Consider the following 23,678-nt stretch of genomic DNA (forward strand, 5'->3'; position numbering starts at 1 on the left):
CTTTAACCTTCATTATTCTCTCTTTACCTATCCGCAGCTCATTGCCCATTGTTTATTTCAATATCAGCTCAGACATGGATATGCTCCAAACTGTGAAAAATGACACAATATCACAAGTGTCAGTCTGGTTTTGAGCTAATGGGTTCATGCTTAATGAGAGTAAAACTCAAAATATTGTATTTAATTTAAGAGATCCGCCAGTAGCAGACTTCATGGATAGGGTTAAGTTCTTAGGTATTATTATAGATAGTAAATTGACTTGGGAGCCACATATTAAATACATTAGTGCAAGGCTGTCTAGAGTGGTGTATTTGTTAAGGAATTTAAAAAAACTATGTACCTGCGGCCTATGTAAGATCGGCCTACTTTGCTGTTTTTCAAAGCATTATATCTTATGGGCTTTTAATATGGGGCAACAGCTCACACCTTCAGGATATTTTGCTACTTCAGAAGAAAGTAATTCAAATTATCACAGTGATAAACCAGCCCACTGCAAACCACTGTTTATCAACTTAAAAATATTAACTGTTATAAACATGTATATTTACACTGCCCTACTGTACATATAGAGCATCTTAACAGAATACCAGCGTAGAAGAGATGTACACTCTCATGGAACCAGAAACAGTAGCCATCTTGACATACCTTACTACAGATTATCCAATCACTGAACAGTTATTAAGTGGTGGGTATGAAGATGTTTAACAAACTGCCTCTAGAATGGGTAGAAGCTCCATTTCATTTATTTAAAGACAAATTATTCAGTTGGTTAGCTGCAAATTCTTGCTAGTCACTCCAGGAATTTTATGACTGTAAAATATCATAGTGGTACCGGCTTGGAGAGTACAGCATAATTTCTTTAACTGAGTAATTTATGATGCAATGTTTTCATATTATTTGATTTTAAATATTGTATTTTATGGAAAACCAATAGTGACGTATTGATCTTCAACCCATGTATATATGCTGTATAACTTTTATAAATGTAACCTGACTTTGTCAATTGTTGTAATAGCTAAACGACAATAGATTCTCATTCAATTCAATTCAGTTCTAAATATGTCTACACTTTATCCTCTAAAGTACACACCAGCCACCCTATATGTGCAATTCGAATGCCTCGCTGTTGTACACTAGTAAGTGCTGCATTACAACTCCCTGCTCTTGTAGCAATGGCCCCTTTTTTGAACATTTAATTCCAGTGCTAGTTTTAACATATTCTCTGCTTCTGACTTGTGCCACCCAACTTGACTGTAAGGTGCAGTTCACACAGATGATACAATATGTCATATGACACACTACAATTAAGTCAAACAATGGAAAATCCAGGATGAAATTTAACAATATTATGAGAAGGAAAGTTGCTACTCACCATATAGTGGAGATGCTGAGTCGCAGCACGAGAACATGATGGGAGTGGCGAGTGGGTGGGGGTAAGGAGGAGGCTGGGGTGGGGAGGGGAAGGGATAGTATTGTGTGTGTGTGTGTGTGTGTGTGTGTGTGTGTGTGTGTGTGTGTACTGTTGATGAAGGCCAATGGCCAAAAGCTTTAGTTGTGAGTGTCTTTTAGTTGTGAGTGTCTTTTTGTTGTGCCTGTCTGTGACTCAGCACCTCCACTATATGGTGAGTAGCAACTTTCCTTCTCATACTATAGTTACACTGCAATTAAGGTCATTTGACATTATGCTAATCGGTGCGACACTCAAGTTCACACTGGGATGATACATTGAGAGATACAATGCAGAATGTCACTCACCGTACAACAAGTAACATGACGACATGAATCACATTTCTGTTTCAGTTATATCATGAGCCCTTCTGAGAGAACATTGCTGTGGCTTATTATTTAAACCGACAAAGAAAAGGCACTGTTGGGGCTGCCCATTAAACAGTGTTCAGCTGTGGTTTCACACGAACTCTTCTAGTGAGGACACAAATTCCACGAATTCTATGGAATGAGTCCAGTTTCCAGTTCTTGGAGTAACTAATATCAGCTAGTCTGACAAAGGAAGACAAATTTTCTGCTTGGCATTTCTCTTACTGAGAAGTTACTCATTACAAGAAGGTAAGCTGGTGAGTGTGTGGGTGACTTTAAAAATACCACCATTAAAAGTTTATTTTTTGTAAGACCACCTAGTATGTCACTTTATTCAGCATGGTATGTGCATACATAAATAATGGTTACAAGAGATAAAGCTAAAACAGTATTTCTGCAACTGTTCAATTTTACAGAATAGTATATGGTTCAGTTTGGGTGTATTCAGAAGAAACGTTTCTGGATTTAAAGTGAAATCAGTTACCACTTATGGTGTAGCAGTGGATGGCAAACTCTTTGTAGGTGTGAACAGTGTTTCTGATTAAATGTAAGAACCCCTTGATAAGGAAAATCCTGAGATGTCTTGGCTTCATCCAGCTGCTCCTTCAAAAGTAACAGGAATTTAAATGTTCACTTCTCTTTTACTCTTGTACAATGTTTACTGAAATCAGGGAACATGGACTGAAAAACCATCCAGTCAGCATCATCAGCTGATGACTCCAGGTGTCTTTTCATTTCAGTAAGTTTTTCACTTCCAGCTTCAGCAGCAAACAAAGAGAAACAAGACAGCTCCACACTTTAAGTACCGACGATTACAGAGGTGTCTTAATCCACGTGGGCACAAACTCCAACCGCAGTAACAGTGAGGAAGAAATCGTGAATGAAACACGGAATCTGATTAGATCGGTGAAAACTGTATACCCAACATCCAGGCTGGTAATTAGTGGAATCGAAGATCGGTAAGTGATACTTACATCAACAGGATAAATACTGTCATTAGGGAACAGTGCAACAGACTCGGTGCAGTATTCATTGACCCAAACAAATTCTTAAACTGCAAGTGTCTGGGAAAAGACGGCCTGTACTTGAATCGATTAGGCTCTGTGAACCCTAGTAAAATGTTCATAGACGTGTGAAAAGTCCTAAGAAGCAAGGGAAACTAATTCATTCTGATAGGAGTGACAAAGAAAAAATTCAAACTGAAAATAAAAAGTTTAGGTACCAAACAAAGGATGCACGTGAAACAACTAAAAGCAAAACTGATCTATTGATGCACTGGAATACAAATGGCTTAGGGGCAGAACTACCAAATCGTAAATTCTCAAAAATCGACGAACTAAAAATTCTGCTTTCAGAAGCCGTAAATATTAAAATAATCTGCCTAAATGAACACTGGTTAACAGAAGATAGTATAAAAGTACTAAATAGTATTAATAATTTTAAGATAGCTGCTAGCTTTTGTAGAATAAGCAAATCTCGTGGAGGCTCCTGCATTCTTGTCAGTTCTTCCATAAATTATACAGTAAGAGATAGTTTTAATTATTTAAATGAAGAGAGCGTGTTTGAAAGTTGCTCTGTAGAACTAAGTTATCTGAATACACTGGTTATAGCAATCTACAGAATTCCTGGATGTGCGGTAACAAAAGTGTTTTTAGCCAAATTCGAATGCCTCCTGGAAAAACTCCAGAAAGAAAGTAAGAAAAAAGTTGTTATAGCAGCAGACTTCAACTTAAATGTCTTAGTTGAGAGCAATGATTCCACAAAATTTCGTGACTTGATTCAGAAATCTGGTTTCAAGCAAAATTTTTCTGAAGGCAGTAGGGAAAACAGCAGATCAATGACCTGCATTGACAATATTATTACTAACTACAAATTTGACAGTGGAAATAAGCACAAATACTGCTTAGACTTGGGTATTTCAGATCACTCAGATCTGTTTATTGAGCTCCCAAAAGCAAATAACCCAAAGCCTCCAGAAGAGTGTATAAAAAGGGATATCAGTAAAAGTAAAATGGATTTATTCCGCAGTAAATTAAGTATAATAAGCTGGCGTGTAGACTACAATAGTTCAAGCTCGATAAACTATGACAAATTCTTAAATTGTATTTAATGAATCTTTTCCTTGTAGATATAAGCAAAAGAAAGTTAATGGTAAACTCAAATGGATTACAACAGGAATAAAAATCTCTAGCGCCAGAAAGAGAGAGCTCCACAATGAGTTAAAATCAAACATAAATCCGGATTTTGTTATTTATGTCAAACAGTATAAAGCTGTATTTAGGAAAGTTGTAGTGGCAGCTAAAACAAATGGCAAATAATAAATTCATACAAGAACACAGAAATAAGACAAAAGGAGTGTGGTCAGTTGTTCAGTCTGAACTAGGAGCCACAGTAAAAATTCATGAGATTTTGAAAATTAGACATGAAAATGAAATTATAGTAAACCTTGTTCAGATGTCAAATTGTTTCAATGAATTCTTCCTAAATGTAGTAAGATCGGATGTGGATATGACATTCTATCAGGGCATCACAAATTTGGAAAACAGCCAGAACACATCTTTTAAACAATTTGAAAAAAATCACCCAAAGGGATGTGGAAAAGGAAATATTGTCTCTAAAAAACAAAACCTCACATGGGTGGGATGAAATAAGTATGTGTACGATATTATTTCCCAACCACTGTCAATTATTATAAATCAATCTTTTGAACAGGGATGCTTTCCAGAGGTATCGAAATATGGTGAGATCAAACCTCTATTCAAGAAAGGATCGACAGAAGATATGGGGAATTACCGCCCTCTCTCTCTCTTGCCGGTCTCCTCTAAAGTGTTTGAAAATATTGCAGCAAAACAAATTAATAACTTTCTTACTGTAAATGATATAATTTTTAAAAACCAGTTTGGATTCCAACAGGGTAAAAGCACTGTGAATGCTATAAATTAGTTTATCCAAAAAATATGCTCCACGTTAGATAAAGGTAGAAAGATCACAGGTATATTCTGTGATCTAACTAAAGCTTTTGATTCAGTGAACCATGCATTACTCCTCCACAAATTACAGATGTATGGAATCAGAGACACTGCTTTAAAATGGTTTAGCTCTTACCTGTCAGGTAGGAAACTAAGAGTAATTTCAACTTCAAATGGAACCAATTATTCGTCAGACTGGAAAACAATTCCCCAAGGAGTCCCACAAGGTTCGATGTTGGGTCCCTATCTGTTTCTTTTTTACGTAAATGACCTACCACTTGCTATTGATGTTCATTCAGTCTTATTTGCTGATGATACATCAGTTCTAAATGAAAATGAGGTATCTGAAAATATTCCAGAAAAAGCCAAAAATACTTTAGAAAAACTTGAGTCTTGGTTCTATCAAAATGGACTAAAACTAAATGTAACTAAAACCAAAATGATGCAATTTGAAGCTAAATCAGTAGAAAGGAGTGAAATAAAGATAACTTGCAATGATCAGGATATCACAGAAGCAAACCATGTGAAGTTCTTAGGCCTAAATTTTGACAAAAATTTAAATTGGAAGGTACACATAGATTACTTAGCAAATAAATTGAACAACTTAGCATTTGCAATGTGTATTTTGTCATGTGCCACAAACATGGATACCAGGAAGATAGTTTATCACTGTTACTTTGAGTCAGTTATTCGTTATGGCATAATCTTATAGGGAAATTCAGCAAATGTCACTAGGCTCCTAGTATTACAAAAGAAAGTAATTAGGAACATGTGTGTTGCAAAAAAATGGGAATCCTGTCGACCACTGTTAAAAAATTTAAAAATACTATCTATCCCCTCACTTTACGTATATGAGATGGTTGTGTTCCTATACAGAAATCAACATACACTAGACACTTTCCGTTTTGACCACAACTAGAGCACCTGCCACAGAAATAACTTCAAACTTCCAACACATCGTTTAAAACTTTATGCCCAAACGGCAGAGTATATGGGGTTAAAAATTTTCAATGAAATAAAAGGCAGTAATATATTTAAAATGGAGACTGGTTCACTGAAAAGATTGCTCTTTACTCTTCTGGTGGAAAAGTGTTATTATTCTGTCGATGAATTCATTGAGGACAGCTTCACAATCCGAACACAGGGATTGTATTATATGTATTATTTTATGTACATGTGTAGCTGTAACCTAGCGATGTAAAATATAATGTAAACTTTTGTGTTTCTCTTAAAAAAGTGAAAAAAGTTTCTTTTGTAAGCCTTGACATGTCTCAATGATTTGAAAATTGTATGTAATGAGATGAATAAACCACATACCACATATCGTATATTACTCCACATAGCAGGCCACAGGAGACAGCAATAGCCTCACGTACAGCGCACAGTTGCCAACCTCTTTACAGTCAAGCTCCACTCTGTCTCATTTTCTTGATACTGGAATGAGATATCATTCTTTTTCTACCATTAAAGCAATTTTAATATGTTAGCTATATTTTGTACTCAGCAATTGTATGATCTAAAATGCACCAAGTGTGAATTGGTCAGTGACTGTATTATTCACTGAAAACTTTTCAAAATATGTGCAGTATTTTACTTTGAAGTATCACAATAATTATGGGCAATAATGAAAAAAACTGGTTCATTACAAAGTTGTGATGTCAGACTATAAGATGCAGATTTTTATTTTCTTTTTATTTATTTTTACCAAATAGTTTCCTGAAAATTTAATGAGGAAGACAGTATAGCAGAGAATGTGTGAATCCAAAAACAGTGGTTTTCAAGTTTTTACATGAAAAATACAAATTTTACTTAGAAACTAAATAGAGAGATGGATGTAGCTTTATTTCAGCTACATAAAACTTTTTTGAGGTGCATAATCTTATGCACATGACATTTCCCTCCCCGTGTATCATACAAGAAGTTTCATGGAGCGACCAGCACTTCGTGTTGCACCAGACAATATTATAGACAGACCCATGTTGTAAAATCCATGTTTTATCACTGTTGTCACACTGTGAACATACTAAATCCTTCCAGTATGCTCTGCAGATGCAGAGTGCTTCTGTGTACCTTATTACATATCATGTCACTGCAGTGTGAACTGTGCCTTACTCAGTCACGTCCATTTATTTATGATCGTATAGTGCGATTGAGCATACTTATTTACAATCATGCATTTCTTACTGCCAGATGTGTCAGTTCACAATCAAACATATTTGAGTGCACCTGCTAATTCATACCTTAAAAAAAAATTCTGACCTTCCTTCTAATGTCCTACATAGCTCTCTATATAATACCTACCATTTATTTCCAGTATAACACTTCTGTCATGTTTTCCCCTTCCTATTTTCGATCTTTTTAATTACATTTTAATCACTCCTTTTGTCTTTTGACCATCCAGCCATGAATCCCTGCTTATTCTACCTTTGCCAATTATGGAAACTCTTTGCCCTCTCAAAACTTCAAGCACAAATCCTCTTTCTGAGATCTTGTTTGTCACATGGTATACCACCTAATGGCAGTCAACATCTTAAAACTGTTATCTCATGCTGGCACCACCCTACTCCATGAACCCCAACCTTTTACTCTTCAACCTGTCTGGTTCTTTATAATAATACAATCAAATCCCAGACCATACCTGAGAGGCCTCTACTTCTGTGACCACGACTTCCTGAATGCTGTCATTACTAGAAGCTCTTGTCTTTCAACAATCCTATCTTACTTGTAGCCATGAGGCTACCTCTGACCCCTCTCCTCTCCCCTCCGCTCCTGAACAACCCCCTATAGCTCCCTGACCACATCTTGCTGACTTACTTCACCTTCTTCATTCACAAAAATTTTGTTGACCATTCTGCTGAACACCCATCCCACAATGCCGTTGTCAACCTTTCAGCCAAAACTGACCTTTGCAGAAGTCTCAGTACTTACTAAACGTTTCACCTTTAGCCCAAAGTGTAAGTTCAACCATGCTGGACTTGTAAGGGATCGCCTTTCCTTCACTAGTCGTCTGTAATGGAAACATTTCTTCATCATGCACCCCACTGACAACAGTTCCTTATGGCCTTAGGTCCATCCCAAAACCTAGATCCATCTCCCTCCTCACATTACCAACTCCCTGAACTCTTATCTGTTACCCACTCCCCAAACCCAATGCTACAGGTCTCCTTACCCTTTGTGGCTGGGTACAATGATCCCATAGGACAGACTTCTGCTTTTGTTGATCAATACTCCCAAGCTAATACTCATAACCTTCCATCCTACACTCAAGACACTGCTCACTTCCTTCACTACCTCTCAACAGTTCCTGCCCAGTTATCAATGAGTAAATGTAACTTCCTTGTACACCAACATCCCTTATGTCCACAGCCTTGTGGCCATGGAGAACTACCTTTCCCAATGTTCTTCAGTCTCTTTCCCAATCCTCCTACCCAACCACATCCTGGCCAATCATTATTTCCACTTCTGAGCACCAAATCTAGACTGTGGAACAGAATTAAAGAATCAGTTTTTCAGGACCCAGTAACTGCCACCCACTGTGATGCTTAAGTTTGAAATTAGGCTCAAAGATGTGTACAACCTTTCTCTGTACTGGTGCAAAATCATGACACCCTGCAATGTCACCTTCTGGTTCCATGATGCTTCAAATAGCAAGGTGTCGACACTTGCAAAAGAAAGGTCACAGCCCAGAAGTTCATGTGATGAGTAAGGGAGGGGATTAATGATGTCACACTGGCACCAAATTTCACCAAAGTTCAGCCCAATGCCATGATGGACATGTCACATGGACAAAAGATCTTCACACCCCCTCTTACCCATATTTCACCCCTCCTATTAACACCTCTGTGAGGGTGTCAGAACCGTGACACCCAGTGTTGAAATCTCAGAACATATCAGACATCATGACTCAGAATCAGTATGAAAAGGCAGCAGGGGAGGTATAAAGGGTGTCAATGAAACCAGGCCTTTCCCTGGGGCATTGATTCCCACACACTTTGTAGTCGAAAACAACATTCTGCATTGCAGTTAGTGACAGGAAAATGTTCTTCAGAACATGACACTGCTGACAACCTTGAATGCTTTAACCTTTCTCTTAAATGGAAAGAATCTGTGGCAACCACCCACCTTTATTGAGAACTTTAAAAATGTATTCGTACAGACAAAACCTGTGACATTATCCTAGGTGTTTACAGAGCAGCAACCTTTTCTACACATTCAGGTTTCAGATGGCCTGCTATCAGGTGCAAGAGCAACAATGCAGTGGTGACAGAGCAGCAGCATAGTTTGCCTCCAGGTGTCTGGTACCCTTTCAGATGACTTCATTTGGAGCATCATTTGTTGTAGAGCAAATTAGGTTTTCCACAACATTCAAATTTCACGATCATATACCGGTATACACCAAGGTGGGTTCTTTTCTCCCCCTAACAAATGAAAATGGCATGTTTTCACGAATGCACTTCATGAGAATGAAGAAGTGGAGGTAGATCAGATGTATGTGTGTCTGTATCAGGAGTAAGGCATGATTTAGTACTGAACTTTTTAAAAATGTTTCACTAACAATACGCTCTTCTGTTTTTGGAATATCATTTATTAAGTTGAAATAAATGTTGCTTTTGAAACTCCTCAACTTTTCATTTGAAACCAGACTCTTGTGATGATCAAAATTTAAAAACGAAGTAATATGAGCAAATGTTAAGAAATGAGACGAAATACCCTATTCCAAATGTGAAAGCTGTGTTCCATTACTGCACCTAACAAACTGAACCAACCAACTTATTGCAGACTTACATGAGCAGAATAACAAATTTCCTCAGGATTCATGTGAAACCCTGGAGTGAAATTTACTTCGAACACACACATCACTGGCAAACTCTTACCATCGCTACTCTCTGAGAGAGGTGAAATGTGCACCAGAGTGCATTAATGTTGTTCGCCTTTAGCATTGTTACTAATGGTAAGGTATAGAAGGAGCATGAACAGTGTGAAATGTTGTGTGATTTTTGTGATAGGCACAGAAATGTGGCTTACTTGCATGTGCATTATCAGCATCTGACAAGAGTTGAAAAGCATCCTATTGTGAATCTCAATATGGTCGGCTTGTAAGATCATGCAATATGCAGATTTGTGGGAATTTGGGAGTATCACTGGCCTGATGGACTGAATGTGAACATGAGGGCAGGAATATTCACCATAAATTTCCAGTCGACCGCATTCGGCCATATTGTCAATCACTAATATTTGAGGCTCGCCATATTGTGCAACAAGCATATTTTAGTTCCATCACATCTTTGCCTGGGATCTGAGAACAAGTACTGGACACAATGCAACATTCTATGTCCTCTTCCACCACAGCAATTGTGGGTAAGCTTGCCTCAGGAGAGGCTACAAGAGCTTTAACACCCTCCCCAACTGAATCAGTGCATGCATTCAGACCAGAGTGGGTGCAACAGCATACTGATAAGTAAGCTCATACTACTAAGTGCTTTGTAAATTAGACTCTACATTGTGACAACTGAAATAATGTCCCACACTCTCTCAATCCTTGAAGTTTCCTGCCCTCAGCACTTTTTGTAATTAAACATTAATTTGTTCTGTCTCTCTACCTTTTTAAGAGAATGACTATGAAATTGCATTCCCTCTTAAGAAAATTAAAATAAAAATCGAGCCTAATACTTGGGTAACACGGGGGACATGAAAATACGGAGAGCGACTTAGAAAGCTAAGTAAATCAGCCAGTCTAAATCCAGCTCTGAAACAGTATGTCACCTGTTACAGAAAATTGTACAGGAAAGTCATTAATGCAGCAAAAAAAGTTACATAATGACTCATACATCAGTAGAAGCAAGGGTAACAAGAAAATGAAATCAGTTTGGAATGTGATAAATACAACTGTAGGCAGAAGTAAAGTGAGACAGCAGCTTTGTTATTAAAAGTGAAGACAAAACTATAAGTGATCCTTTACATATTGCCAATATATTCAACCTTCATTATGCAAGTATTGTACAAAGGCTCATAAAAACCCAAAGTCAAACAAAAATTAAACATAACATCTCCACAAATTCTAAAACTATGTTCTTATACCCTGTAAGTGTACAAGAAGTACAGAATGCAATCAACAAACTAAAAAATAAATTGTCTTGTGGCACTGATGGCATTCCAGATAAAGTACTTAAACACAGTATAAATATTGCTCGTCCCCTTGTAGACATAATTAATGCCTCTTTCAGCACTTGCACTTTCCCTAAAGAACTAAAGCTGTCAATAATAAAACCATTATATAAAAATGGTGATCCTCATGGTGTAAAAAACTTCAGACCCATATCCCTGATATCCTGCTTCTCAAAAGTTATTGAAAGAATAATGCATGAAAGACTCTCCGCTTTCCTGAACACAAGTAGAATATTAAACAGTGAGCAAAATGGCTTCAGAAAAAATAGGTCAACTGACACAGCTGTATATAATTTCCTAACACTTCTCCTGATCTTTATAGATCATAACGAAGTAAACTGTGGGGTGTTTTTAGATTTATCAAAGGCATTTGATGCTATTGATAATGAATTATTGCTTGAGAAACTATATTGCTATTGTGTATGTGGTACTGTTCACAGCTGGTTTCGATCATACCTGTCAGACAGATACCAGAAAGTAGAAATAGTTCACGAAGGAACCTCTTACTTTTCAGAATATAAGAAAGTTAGTAATGGAGTGTCACAAGGTTCTGTGCTGGGACCCCTCTTGGTCTTGATTTTCATAAATGACCTACCAAACTGTTTAACACTAGCTAATGCTGTATTGTATGCAGACAATACAAGTCTTTTTATTAAAGCTCAAAATGAGACTGACTTGCAACAAAAAGTAGAAATAACAAAAGAAGAAGCAGGAAAATGGTTTAGAGATAACTGTTTATTTGTAAATGAGAAAAAAACAGTATGGATGAATTTCAGTCATGTATCGAATCAAGTAAAGCCCAATATAGTCTTGAAACTTGGTGAACAGAAGATTTCACAAACTTCAAACACAAAATTTTTAGGTATGTGGTTAGACGAGAATCCAAAGTGGGATAAACATATTGAAATGCTCAATAAAAAGCTAAGTAAATGCTGCTATATACTCAGAATGCTGAAAAATTGCTGCAGTGAAAAAACAGTAATATGTGCTTATTATGCTCTTATGCGTAGTCTATTGTGGTATGGTGTCTTATTTTGGGATATTTCAAGTCTGGCAAAGCGGTCATTCATTATTCAAAAACGAGCATTAAGAATAATGAAAGGGGCTGCACCAAGAGAGCCCTGCAGGGTTATTTTCTAAGAATTTCAAATAATGTCGCTTCCATCTTTATATATCTACAAAAGTATCTGCTTTTTCAAATCTCACACCCAATTTTCTTCTTTAAATAGTGAGTGCCATGACTACCCAACAAGACACAGGAATGATTTCCACAGAGAAACACACAAAACAGCCCAATATCACAAAAGTGCAATATATCACCCCAAAATCCTTTTTAGTGCTCTTCCCTTGAGCATTCAAAAAGATAGAAAAGTTTTACATTTTTAAAAATGAGCTTAAAAAATGTTATTAAGAGAACAGCATTACAGAGTACATGGATTTTCAGAACATAGTGACATAGTGGTCAATGATAATGATAATTCATATTTGAACAAATGTATGAAAATAGTCTGCCTGTACACACTATAACTAATTAAATACTGTTTGTTCTGTTATTCTCTACTAGTGGTCAATGATAATGATAAGTCATATCTGAAAAACAAATGTATGAAATAGTATGCAATATAAATAATTAATTATTGTTTGTTTTGTTATTATCTACTATACGATGCATGAGATATATATTTATATATGTTTTACCACAGTAGGCCTATGTAATTAATTTACTGTATAATTACAATCTCATATAATGTAACATGAAAACTCCTATATGATTGTATATGATAAAATGGATGCTCACACACACACACACACACACACACACACACACACCTCAGTGATTATATATTCAATGGTACTGAATCACATGTATTTTATTTAACATGTACATATACAAATGAAAATACTGTGATGTAGCAGCTTGTTATTTAAAAAATACAGTCCATCAGCAACATATAATTCAGTTTTGTCACTTGTATTTGCTTACAGCATTGAATATGGAGGAATGTACCATCCAGGTGAAGAAATAAACCCTCTCATCTGATATCCATGAAGCATATTTTTCAGTAAATGGAGACAACAAATAGCTCTGCAGGTATTTGCAACTCTCAGAACCAAGAACAACTTCCTATCAAATATGAGAAAGGACAGGGGTGTAGCAAAGGCATCTGAGGAAGGTAAAAAGGACCAGTTACCAACTTTGATTGAAAGTGTGAACTCTTGTTGTATTGTATCACATCTGTACTCATTCTCTTGTTTCATCTAAAGTATACACTTTTTTCTTTGTCGACAAATACACTGAAACACTGCCTGCTCTCTAATGAGTATATGAAAAGTCATGTTTACTGAAAGATGAGTTGCACCTCAACATTTATTATTTATTTATTTATTTGTTTGTTTCTTTATCTTTTCTCAAATGCCAGATGAAAGGATCAGCATTTCTAAACACTGATTGTTATTTTATTAATATCACAGTTAAATGACTAAATTATTACAGTATCTAAAATAATACATCTCAATAAAATCTTAGCCATACCTTTACAGACTCTTATTTATACAGACTCTGCAAATCAAGCACCTCAACAATACACGTCATATCACAGTTCATATCTGTAAATAGGAAGCTTTGTAACTTTGAGATGTCTTGAATGCACAAAACATTACAGTAGTTACATTTACAAGCAAAAAACACTTTCAGATGGTGATAAAAGGAAGTAATTAAAACATCTTATTCGAAACATTAAGTATCAAACACACACATAATTCTTAAAGAGAAAGCTGTACTCAGTTTCAACATGCTTTGTAATGAATATTATCTCCACAACACAAACTAAAAGAAAAGCAAAAATGTATTTAATTTAGCTGCCATTACTCAAGAATCAGTCAATTTCACCTGTAATATCATGGGACTATTAAATAATGAAAATAAATAGCATTATAAATATAATGAAGCTCTTCATTATGGCACATTTACAGCTAAATTCCCCACAGACAAAATAAACCATGGTAGAAATATTGAAGTAATGATCAAGAATTCATTATCAGTTTATGCAATTATTGCTGAACTCAAAACTTCTAGTTTAATATTATTCACTTAATGGCATACTGTGTGAACTCTTGCCAACTACACTATTAAAGATACATTCTTGTATGTGGAGGTTGTGTGACTGACAGAAGGTAACTTGGTTTTCACAAACTGGCTCACTTCACAGAGTGATGAAGTTATTTTGCGTTAAGAAGAATACAAAACCTGAATATAACTGGAGACTGTTTGCTATTATATTACATATGAAAATACCATAAATCTAGCAAGAAACCAGTCTATTAAAATAAATACTACAAAATTAAAGCTATTGCAATGTGAATAAGAATTTTTAGGTCATATGATTTCTTGTTTCTTTAGTTTTCCAAATTAAATGTTCGACTCTAGAGCTAAAATGAATGTTGCTAAAATAATTTAACAACACAATAATACTGCATTTCAGTTACACACATAACAATATTCATTAATTGCAACAAAATCATCACAGCAAAATTTTTCTAGTGATCTAAGAAGGTATTTCTACATTATTTTATTCCAGTTACACATCATATTTTCTTTATTCATCAGGTAATTAATTTTGGTTGGGAATAATGTTCAGACTTGAGTACATATAGTTTGACAGTCATATTGAGTCTCGTGTGTAAAAATGCTATGGTCACATTAAGCCAAATAAACGTCGTCATACATGTATATAAAGTACTGTGACCTTCGGGGGTGCCTTTTTTTCTTAAATTTAGATGTCTTCAACTGTTATTTTAATGCTTATTTTTTCATATACTGGTCCGGCATAGTGGTACAAATCAAGCACTTCGTGTGAGGGCGCACACACGCTGACTCTCTGAAGGAGCATATTAAACTAGAAAAATAAGTGGAAGTGAAACTGACAGAAGCAACATCTGATTTGTTCTACTAAGGACAGAAGCATAAAAGCACGACTCAAACTTCACTGAATGCCAAATCAAGTCGTAATCACTGTGTTCATAGTAAGGCTGGTGCAGGTTCCTTTTGATGAACAAGGTGAAACTGTGCTTCAGGAAAAAGAGCTATTTGTATTAGCTAGTTGTCACTTATTGGTCTGGCAGATAGTGAACACGCAAACAACACAAGGAACAGTGGCATGATGCTTTGAGAAGTAGGCACCATTTACAGTTTATGAAGACATTGTGTTCATGCCATGAAATTCTGAGGGAAAACTAAATGCAGGGCAACAATGTGATAGTTCTGTATTAAGACTAAAAAAATAATAATAAAAATAAGAAAAACTTTTTACAACAAGCAAAGGAAAATCCAGGAAGGAATGTAATTATATTCAAGTATAATTCAAATATTGATACAAACCTTTTTAAGAAGTATTTTGAGGGAGATATACAAATGGCTGCTGTCATTTTCATCAGTGCATTCACAGAAGAGCATAATTAAAATGAGAAAGTATTTAATTTGTTGAGATCACACAAGAAGTTCAATTAGATAGACCAAAAACATCACAGATAGATATTGTATTGTTTCTTCAGAGAATCAGCATGTTTATTATAACTGCACATTGTGGTACTTAAATTTTACACATGCCCACTCAATATGATTAGCAAACTGTGTGTATTCAGGTCTGAGGAATGTGATTATGAACCCAAATTAACTGCCTTAGGTTTAAAAAACAATATATGTTCTGTGACAGGAATATAAGGATATAAACGTAAAAATATAAAATTTTAAAAATCTATAAAAGATAAAAAAATCTTTGTACATAAATAGTAATCTGTTCAATAAAATAACAGTTTTTACATAATTGTACAATTGCCGTACTTAAAACTACAAAGTAAAATACCAATAACATTTGTGGCTGTTGACAAACACTTCAATAGCCCTCAGAAATGAGGACAAGTATAATGTGCAGCAGTAGAACAGCTTTATGGCTTGAAATTTATGAGAACTGACTAGATACTATGATGCACAAATGTAAAGCAGTACCAAGTGAAGATCGATAATTTTAAATCTTAATGTAATTCTCTATCAAATACAAAAATTCCTAAACCTTCGCCTACACGGCAAATATTTGTGAGCTTATCTGCAATATCTTTAATAGAATCCACTTGTTCTTGTAAGAATTCTGTCTCCAAGAAGTCACAAAGATTAGCATCATCATGAGCTGTGGCAATTTTGTGGAGATCCAAGAGACTCTAAAAAGAAATGAAGAAAATGTTTCATGAAATAGTTAATGAAATGCACAGAGAAAAATAGTTAGCTAAATTAAATAGCTTTAGTTCTGTGCCTGAATTAATTGTCCTTATTTCACTGCACTTTATAAAGGGACTATACCTACATAATCTTGGGGTATTTTAGTTGGCAATACAGACACAAATTAACCGTGCATCATGATACATCCTCTGTGATTACTACCTTTCAAAGTTTGGGCAATGCATGTTTTTTCAATGTGAGACTACAGATTAATATTCATGTCTGGAAGCCCATAATTTTTGCCATGAAATTTACTATCCTTTATATTAAAATGTTTCAGATCTCACTATTGAACTCAAGAAAATGTATTTATATCTCTATAAATTTATTGGTGTGAATCATACTCTGATGTGTTAATATAAATATACCTTTGGTTTATGTTTACACTGCTGTGAACAGTAGTAGATAGTCGGTGTTGTGCTGTCGAAGAGGGTTATTGAAATGTAACATGTCTCCATTGTACCTAAGTCAGATATACTGTCAATGTATCAAGAAATGTGGAAAAGTTATTTTGTGATTACTTAAAAGTGAATACAGATGGAAATTAATTTACCCGATGTTTCCTCTTGAAGAAGTAACAGTAATACTTGTTTACAATTTTTTGAGAGCATAGCTAATCAGCATTATTGGGGACAGTTTAACCCTAGGACTCACTCTGCTAAAATTTCCCTAGTACTCCATCTGGGGTCATACATGACCCCAATCAATATATAATTGACTGTGTGTACTAATCATTCAGAGAACAACATACTGTCATTTAATACTATTTGTTTACATTTTATTTATTATTTAGACACATTTCACAGCTTTTTAAACAGGTATGTACATAGTAGAATTAAATTACATATGGCAGAGTAATTACATATCAGAAGTTACAATATTACTCTAAGTCATAATTTGTTTCACTCATAAACGTTTCACAATGGCTTCAAATTTACAGAAAATGTGATGAACAACTCAGCAGGAAACATAATTCTAACCGGAATCCGTACCATAGTCATCTGCACATATTTTGCAAGTAGTAACTATTTCAGAGTGTTCCTTGCAAACAAATTTGTTACACTTTTTGCATGTTGAACTGTATTTTGTGTCCTTTGATCGGGGCCAATGGAGCATCTGCCTTGCTTTCTCTTCTGATTGTCGGGTATTACGTCTGGATGTCCATTGTCTAACAGATCATCAAATCCACACCATTTGATACTGCTAATAATATCCTTGTTCCTTGCTTGTGGTAAACTCAAACGACGTTCCACTTGGGGCTTTGCCATTTCTTTGGCCAACTTCATTAGAAAAAGATGTCGCTCTGTTTTTTCAACAGCAACACAGAAGAGTCTGTAGGCATTGAGCGCAGCTAGATTGACAAGATCATAAAATACTGCTAATGGCCAACGTTTTGTACCCTTTTTCACAGAATAGTAAGAGCTCATTTTGTTGAGTTGTAATACAACACTACTTCTGATTTTCGTTTCAAGTTGTTTTCTTTGGGCACTTCAAATGATTGATGTTGTGTTGACAGGAGTAGCACAGCCTTATTCCTTTTTGGAACATACGAAACTAATAGGGTTTTACCACTGTATGCAAATCTGGTAGTGCATTCTTCCGTAGTTTCCGAAGGCAAAAACTCTTTTGGGACTTCTTTTCTTGTAGAACGTAGAGTACCTACAAGTGTCAACTTCATTTTCAGCAATTCTTGGCCAAGGTCACAGCTCTTGAAAAAATTGTCAGTGGTAATATTCCTACCACTACCAGCCAGATGACGCACTAAATCTAAGACCACTCTCTTGCCTTGATTCACTTCTCTATCACCACTCCTTCCAGTGTACATTTGAAGATTTGTCAGATAACCGTGTTCACAGTCTACTGCGCACCATATCTTAATGCCATACTTTCCTGGCTTTGAAGGAATGTAGCCCTTGAAACTGCACCGACCTCTGTATACGCAAAGATGTTCATCAACAGTAATGTTGCTGGAAGGTATAAATGATGTTTGACATTGCACGGCAAACAAATCAAATATTTCCTGTACAGCTTCAGCCTTATTTCCAGTCCTCTCTTTCCTTTCAAGTCTTGTGATGCGGTCATCAAAACGAAGTGAACGCAGAATGTCCTGATATCGCTTCCTCAACATAGTAGCATGGAATAGGGGAGTGCCATATTCAGAGTCCCAAAATTCGTCAATAGGTTTTCCCCCGGCTCTACTGTATGCCATACAGAATCAGCAAGCCTAATAATGAAAGAAGCTCTGTATCACGCCAGTCAACTGATTTTCTAGACACTTTCAATTCATTTCCTCGTTGATTTGTGAACTGAACTATTATATCCAGCAATTCATTAGTAATAAACTGCCTGAAACAGTCAACAGCTGAGCTAACACTAATTGTACTAACAATACCTGCTGAAAATTGTTGTATGTTGCGGATTGGAAATCTATGAATTGATGGTTCTTTTGTACTCCATGCAATATCCCGACCCCTGCTTACCAGTACTGCACTTTCATCTTCTACAGGTGCATATCACTAAGGGTAAGATAGATACTGCCTACAGGAAAATTAAAGAAATCTTTGGAGAAAAGAGAGCCACTTGCCTGAATATCAAGAGCTCAGATGGAAACCCAATTCTAAGCAAAGAAGGGAAAGCAGGAAGGTGGAAGGAGCATACAGAAGGTCTATACAAGGGCGATGTACTTGAGGACAATATTATGGAAATGGAAGAGGATGTAGATCAATATGAAATGGGAGATACGATACTGCGTGAAGAGTTTGACAGAGCACTGAAGGACCTGAGGCGAAACAAGGCCCCAGGACTAGACAACATTCCATTAGAACTACTGACAGCCTTGGGAGAGCCACACCTAACAAAACTCTACCATCTAGTGAGCAAGATTTATGAGACAGGCGAAATACCCTCAGACATCAAGAACAATATAATAATTCCAATCGCAAAGAAAGCAGTGTTGACAGATGTGAAAATTTATAAACCACAGCTGCAAGATACTAACATGCTTACATTTGTCTTCTAACCATCCCTGCTTAACCATTTTGCACTTCCTGTCGATCTCATTTTTGAGATGTTTGTATTCCTTTTTGCCTGCATCATTTACTGCATTTTTATATTTTCTCCTTTCTTCATTTAAATTCAATATCTTTTCTGTTACCCATGGATTTCTATTAGCCATCGTCTTGTCACCTATTTGATCCTCTGCTAACTTCACTATTGCATTTCTCAAAGCTACCCATTGTTCTTCTACCGTATTTTTCTCCCCCCATTCTTGTCAATCATTCCCTAATGCTCTCCCTGAAGCTCTCTACAACCTCTGGTTCTTTCAGTTTATCCAGGTCCCATCTCCTCAAATTCCCACCTTCTTGCAGGTTCTTCAATTTTAATCTACAGTTCATAACCAGTAGATTGTGGTCAGAGTCCACATCTGCCCCTGGAAATGGTTTACAATTTAAAACCTGGTTCCTAAATTTCTGTCTTACCATTAGATAATCTATCTGAGACCTTCCAGTATCTCCAGGCTTCTTCCATGTATACAACCTTCTTTTATGATTCTTGAACCATATGTTAGCTATGATTATGTTATGCTCTGTGCAAAATTCTAACAGGTGGCTTCCTCTTTCATTCCTTACTCCCATTCCATATTCACCTACTACATTTCCTTCCCTTCCTTTTCCTACTATCGAGTTCCAGTCACCCATGACTATTAAATTTTCATCTCCCTTCACTATCTGAATGATGTATTTTATAACATCATACATTGCAGTGATCTCTTCGTCATCTGCGGAGCTAGTTGGCATATAAACTTGTACTACTGTGGTAGGTGTGGGCCACAATAATGCGTTCACTATGCTGTTTATAGTAGCTCACCCACATTCCTACTTTCCTATACATTATTACACCTACTCCTGCATTCCCCCTATTTGATTTTGTATTTATAACCCTGTATTCACCTGACAAAAGTCTTGTTCCTCGTGCCACCGAACTTCACTAATTCCCACTATATCTAACTTTAACCTATCCATTTCCCTTTTTAAATTTTCTAACCTACCTGCCTGATTAAGGGATCTGACATTCCATGCTCTGATCCATAGAATACCAGTTTTTCTTTCTCCTCATAACGGTGTCCCCCTGAGTAGTCCCCGCCCGGAGATGCGAATGGGGGACTATTTTACCTCCGGAATATTTTACCCAAGAGGACACCATCATCATTTAACCATACAGCAAAGCTGCATGCCATCGGGAAAAATTACAGCTGTAGTTTCCCCTTGCTTTCAGCCATTCTCAGCACCAGCACAGCAAGGCCGTTTTGATTAATTTTACAAGGCCAGATCAGTCAATCATCCAGACTGTTGCCCCTGCAACTACTGAAAAGGCTGCTACCCCTCTTCAGGAAGCACACGTTTGTCTGGCTTCTCAACAGATACCCCTCCATTGTGGTTGCACCTACGGTACAGCTATCTGTATCGCTGACGCACGCAAGCCTCCCCACCTACGGCAAAGTCATTGTTCAAACTTATGCCAGAGAATGAAATCTGAATTTTTCATAGAAAAATGTGTTGTGTGGAAGAATCTATATGCTTTATCAAACTACTATACACTCACAACTTCATTTTAAGATTGCAAAACTTTTCGCTATACTGTAAACTATAATCAAAATACTTATGATTCATTAGTAAAATTAAATATGGGAGTCAGACTGAAAATACACTTAAATGTCAGTGTGAAAACAGTTAGCAACTATTCTTGGCAGTGCACAGAAAAATAATGTGAAACAAAACATAAGGTTAACTTCTGCAATCTGTCAGTTGTCTAGTTATGCTTGATGTTGGGAGAAACAACTTATCAGAAGTATTTTCAGATCCAAGAGAGCATCACATGATGTATGATAACTGGAAGGCAATTTAGTTCTTGAGTAATAAAAACATGAGTGGTGCTATCATCAGCAAAATAAGTAAATTATATGTAGAGCATTATTCAGTTAGGGTTTTACAAAGATGATAATTAGGGCACTATGGAGGTATTTGATATTATTATGATTTGAATAGTCTATGTGATACTATATTATTATTATTATTTCTTTCTTTCTTTTCTCAGACGTTATGTCGGATCAAAAATGGAAAGTGACACGGACCTTAATCAAGCGTGACTTCCTTTTAACTGTACGGTATATGTTATATTGCATTTAGGAACCTTCGGGTAATTGAACATGTGTCAATAATTACGGATTTCTGTAGTTGTATATATACGTTTGGATGTAGCTGTAAGTCATTGATGTACTGGTGGATATTGTGTGGTATGACTCCTGTAGTTGATAGTATGATTGGTATAATGTCAACTTTATCCTGATGCCCCATGTCCTTGACTTCCTCAGCCAGTTGGATGTATTTTCCAATTTTTTCTCCTGTTATCTTCTGTATATTTGTTGTATTGGGTATGGATATTTCGATTAGTTGTGTTGATTTCTTCTTTTTATTGGTGAGTATGACGGCTGGTTTGTTATGTGGCATTGTTTTATCTGTTATAATGGTTCTGTTCCAGTATAATTTGTATTCATCATTCTCCAGTACATTTTGTGGTGCATACTTGTATGTGGGAACGTGTTGTTTTATAAGTTTATGTTGTAAGGCAAGCTGTTGATGTATTATTTTTGCTACATTGTCATGTCTTCTGGTGTATTCTGTATTTGCTAGTACTGTACATCCGCTTGTGATGTGATCTACTGTTTCTACTTGTTGTTTGCAAAGTCTGCATTTATCTGTTGTGGTATTGGGATCTTTAATAATATGCTTGCTGTAGTATCTGGTGTTCATTGTTTGATCGTGTATTGCAATCATGAATCCTTCCGTGTCACTGTATATATTGCCTTTTCTTAGCCATGTGTTGGATGCGTCTTGATTGATGTGTGGCTGTGTTACTTACTTTCTTCGTATCTGTTGATGTTATGTGATCTAAGGGGTTGTAGAAGTGGTTATGAAATTGCAATGGTGTAGCCGATGTATTTATATGAGTGATTGCTTTGTGTATTTTGCTAGTTTCTTTTCATTCTATAAAGAATTTTCTTAAATTTTCTACCTGTCCATAATGTAGGTTTTTTATGTCGATAAATCCCCTTCCTCCTTCCTTTCTGCTTAATGTGAATCTTTCTGTTGCTGAATGTATGTGATGTATTCTATATTTGTGGCATTGTGATCGTGTAAGTGTATTGAGTGCTTATAGGTCTGTGTTACTCCATTTCACTACTCCAAATGAGTAGGTCAATATTGGTATAGCATAAGTATTTATAGCTTTTGTCTTGTTTCTTGCTGTCAATTCTGTTTTCATTATTTTTGTTAGTCTTTGTCTATATTTTTCTTTTAGTTCTTCCTTAATATTTGTATTATCTATTCCTATTTTTTGTCTGTATCCTAGATATTTATAGGCATCTGTTTTCTCCATCACTTCTATGCAGTCACTGTGGTTATCCAATGTGTAATCTTCTTGTTTGGTTTATTTTCCCTTGACTACACCATTTTTCTTACATTTGTTTCTTCCAAAAGCCATATTTATATCATTGCTGAATATTTCTGTTATCTTTAGTAATTGGTTGAGTTGTTGATTTGTTGCTGCCAGTAGTTTTAGATCATCCATGTATAGCAAATGTGTGATTTTGTGTTGGTATGTTCCAGTAATATTGTATCTATAATTTATATTATTTAGCATGTTGGATAGTGGGTTCAGAGCAAGGCAGAACCAGAAAGAACTTAATGAGTCTCCTTGGTATGTTCCACGCTTAATCTGTATTGGCTGTGATGTGATATTATTTGAGTTTGTTTGGATATTAAGTGTGGTTTTCCAATTTTTCATTACTATGTTTAGGAACTGTATCAATTTAGGATCTACTTTGTATATTTCCAATATTTGTAGTAACCATGAGTGGGGTACACTATTAAAAGCTTTTTGGTAATCAATGTATGCATAGTGTAGCGACCTTTATTTAGTTTTAGCTTGATATGTTACCTCTGCATCTATTATCAGTTGCTCTTTACATCCTCGTGCTCCTTTGCAACAGCCTTTTTGTTCTTCATTTATAATTTTGTTCTGTGTTGTATGTGTCATTACTTTCTGTGCAATGACTGAAGTTAATATTTTGTATATTGTTGGTAGGCATGTTATGGGGCGATATTTTGCTGGGTTTGCTGTGTCTGCTTGATCTTTAGGTTTCAGATAAGTTATTCCATGTGTAAGTGTATCAGGGAATGTGTATGGGTCTGCAATGTAACTGTTAAATAATTTATATTTAAAAACAAAGATTATGTGACTTACCATACGAAAGCGCTGGCAGATCGATAGAAACACAAACAAACACATACATCCACACAAAATTCTAGCTTTCGCAACCAATGGTTGCTTCATCAGGAAAGAGGGAAGGAGAGGGAAAGACGAAAGGATGTGGGTTTTAAGGGAGAGGGTAAGGAGTC

At 36.0% G+C, this 23,678-nt stretch overlaps 1 protein-coding gene and 1 long non-coding RNA gene across 5 annotated transcripts in view; one reads left to right on the forward strand and one right to left on the reverse strand.

The window, feature by feature from the left end:
- LOC126474996 (soma ferritin-like) overlaps positions 1-23,678 on the reverse strand; it is a 79,009-nt gene that overhangs the window by 9,181 nt on the left and 46,150 nt on the right. Inside the window, exon 3 of one of the 4 annotated variants that reach the window (XR_007586633.1) lies at positions 13,483-13,556. Coding sequence is in view for 2 of the 4 variants with exons in the window: in XM_050102535.1 (XP_049958492.1) it covers positions 15,981-16,163 (183 nt within the window). In the remaining 2 variants the exon portion in view is untranslated. Of the gene's footprint in view, positions 1-13,384; positions 16,164-23,678 lie in introns of those variants that run through there. The other 3 variants (XR_007586632.1, XM_050102536.1, XM_050102535.1) reach the window with 3 other exon arrangements.
- On the forward strand, positions 1,864-13,155 carry LOC126474997 (uncharacterized). The gene is made up of 3 exons (XR_007586634.1): positions 1,864-2,064; positions 2,574-2,774; positions 12,936-13,155. It is a non-coding gene; the product is annotated as an uncharacterized LOC126474997 (long non-coding RNA).

This window comes from Schistocerca serialis, chromosome 4 (genome assembly GCF_023864345.2).
Source record: "Schistocerca serialis cubense isolate TAMUIC-IGC-003099 chromosome 4, iqSchSeri2.2, whole genome shotgun sequence".
NCBI lineage: Eukaryota > Metazoa > Arthropoda > Insecta > Orthoptera > Acrididae > Schistocerca > Schistocerca serialis.